This window comes from Cucumis sativus, chromosome 4, assembly GCF_000004075.3.
Source record: "Cucumis sativus cultivar 9930 chromosome 4, Cucumber_9930_V3, whole genome shotgun sequence".
Classification (NCBI taxonomy): domain Eukaryota; kingdom Viridiplantae; phylum Streptophyta; class Magnoliopsida; order Cucurbitales; family Cucurbitaceae; genus Cucumis; species Cucumis sativus.
In genome coordinates this window covers 4,348,683-4,351,158 of record NC_026658.2, presented here as the reverse complement: position 1 = coordinate 4,351,158, position 2,476 = coordinate 4,348,683, and the positions used below count along the sequence as shown (strand labels likewise).

The window sequence follows — 2,476 nt, the reverse complement described above, 5'->3', positions numbered from 1 at the left end:
GAATTTAAACATTTGGTAACGACAACTGAAATAAAGTAAGTCTTGAGATATATAGTACTGAAATAATATTTATTAAATATTTGACGTATTATTCAATTACACATGAGATGAGAACTATTCTTAGTTATTCCTATCAAACTTTATAAAAATCATTTAGTTTCTAAGTTATAATTGTTAAATGGCGCATAGTTTGATTACAATTGACATGTATACTCACTCGTTGAGTTAAAGACATGGTGCTAAACAAAACTCAAATAATGTCATTTAATCTAAGAAGAGATCTATTTGAAATACACAAGTATCTATATTATGTGTAGAAGAAGCTCTTCAAAGACATATTTACATTGCTATTGTGTCTCTTTACATTTCTTAATAACTTTTTTATTTACAACAATTCGAATTGAAGAGGTACTTAAATGCATGCTTTCGTTCATGAGTGTAACTAGACCATAAATATGAAATATTTATTTGACATAAACTTTATATTGTTGACATGAAATAACTATTTAGTTAAGTGGATATGGGTACACATAGAAGTAGTTAATAGCTTGGTACATGGTGGGATCAAAACTTAAATCAAATTGGATAAGAAGGAAGTATATGGAATAATCCAAGTTAAAATAATTTGGAACAAATATATGGTTCAAAATCCCTCTCTATCTCTCAATGGGGAAGAAACCCAAGGGGTTAGCTAATAGGATCCCAAGAGCCATACTTTTTATTAAAAAAGAGAAAAAAGAAAGAAAGTTAAAATCATTGAGAATCCTCAAATTGACCGGTGGGTGTTATCAAGTTTCAAACTTTATCACAAACAAAAAGGAAACTAAAAGAACCCATTTTCTAAACTCTCTTCACCCCACCTATAAATACCACCATTTTTCACTTATACTCCCAAAATCCTAATCTTCTTCTTCCCCATTTTCCTGGAAAAAAGAAAGAAAATCAAAACCTTCATGAACAACAAAATGCAAGAGCAGTTAAACAATCCCCAATTCATTTCCAATTCCAAAAGCTTCACCGACATTAGAACTCTCCTCTCCAATCTCCTCCTCTCTCCCCATTCAACCAACACTCTCGATTCCATTTTCTCCCACTGTCTCCCTTCCTCCGCTGCTCCTCCAACGGAGTCGCCGCTTGGCTCCTCTGTTTATCTCCGCCAGAGAGATCTTGTCCACCAATTCTGTTTAGAGAATCGAGATGCCTGCTCCTCGGCCAATTTGCACCTCCACCCACTTGGAATCTCCACTGGATATGGTGGTTTTCCGACGGCGGTCAAGAAGAAGCTGTACAGGGGAGTGAGACAGAGGCATTGGGGAAAATGGGTGGCGGAGATTAGACTGCCGCAAAATAGGATGAGGGTTTGGTTGGGAACTTACGACACGGCGGAGGCCGCCGCGTATGCGTATGACAGGGCGGCGTATAAGCTCAGAGGAGAATACGCGAGGCTGAATTTTCCGAATTTGAAGGACTTTAGAAATTTGGGATTCGCGGATTGCGGCCGATTGAATGCTCTGAAGAACTCTGTGGATGCAAAAATTCAAGCAATTTGTTTGAAGATGAAGAAGGAAAAGGCTAAAAAGAATAGCAAGAAATCGGATCCCAAAAACGGAGCCGTTTCTGAATCCTGTTCGATGTCGTCGTCGTCGCCGGCAGTGGAAGAGTGGTGTCGGAGCGGTGAAATGGGGTGCTCGTCTGTGGTTTCAGAAGATGGGTTTTGGAGGTCGGAGAATTCTCCGCCGGCGTCATCGTCGTCCTCAGGTTCGGCGGAGTCATCGGCGGCGGTGGCGGCGGAGGCGGTGGTCGGGGAAGGTGTTTGTGAAGGGTATTCTTCATTGGCGAAGATGCCGTCTTTCGATCCAGATTTGATCTGGGAAGTTCTTGCAAATTAAATTAAATTAAATTTCTTTTTTCTTTCAATCTAAGTAATAAAATTTCTCATATAGTTTTTGTAAAGAAATTTGTAACTTCTTTCTTTGTTTTTTCTTTAATGCCTATTTTCTTCCCCTTTTTACTTGGAACTCTATATATCATTCATTTTAAATGGTTAAATCAGAATATTAGTTTGTTTAATACAAAAGAAAATGAGTTCATCGTTTTGATTTTTTAATAAATGATATTAAACTATAAGATAATAGCAATGGCTAATGCCCCTCAACATAATCAATTAACTAAGGGATGAGTAATCAAATTGTAAACAACAAATTAGTTTAAATCCTTTCATAATCCAATCATGATTCTATTGGTTTTCATTTTCATGGTCGAACTTAAATATGTAGTTCATGCATGAGAAGACGTTAAAGAAAAGATTTAATATTTTAAAATGAACTATTAATTTTTGGAAGTTTTTTTTTTTAATTTATGCAAAAATATAAATAATACTCTCAATTGTGAAGCACATCAATATTATTTCAACATAACGTGGAATTCAGTCACTTTAAATAATTAACTTTGTAAGACATTGAATGTAAAGAATGGA

General features: G+C 36.0%; 1 protein-coding gene across 1 annotated transcript; it reads left to right on the top strand.

Annotated features, from left to right (window-relative positions):
- The first annotated feature begins 826 nt into the window (after positions 1 to 826).
- LOC101206889 (ethylene-responsive transcription factor ERF061) lies at positions 827 to 1,953 on the top strand. The gene has a single exon (XM_004149715.3). It carries the CDS (start codon positions 954 to 956, stop codon positions 1,887 to 1,889), a length of 936 nt encoding a protein of 311 aa, XP_004149763.1. The 5' UTR covers positions 827 to 953; the 3' UTR covers positions 1,890 to 1,953.
- Positions 1,954 to 2,476: the final 523 nt, after the last annotated feature.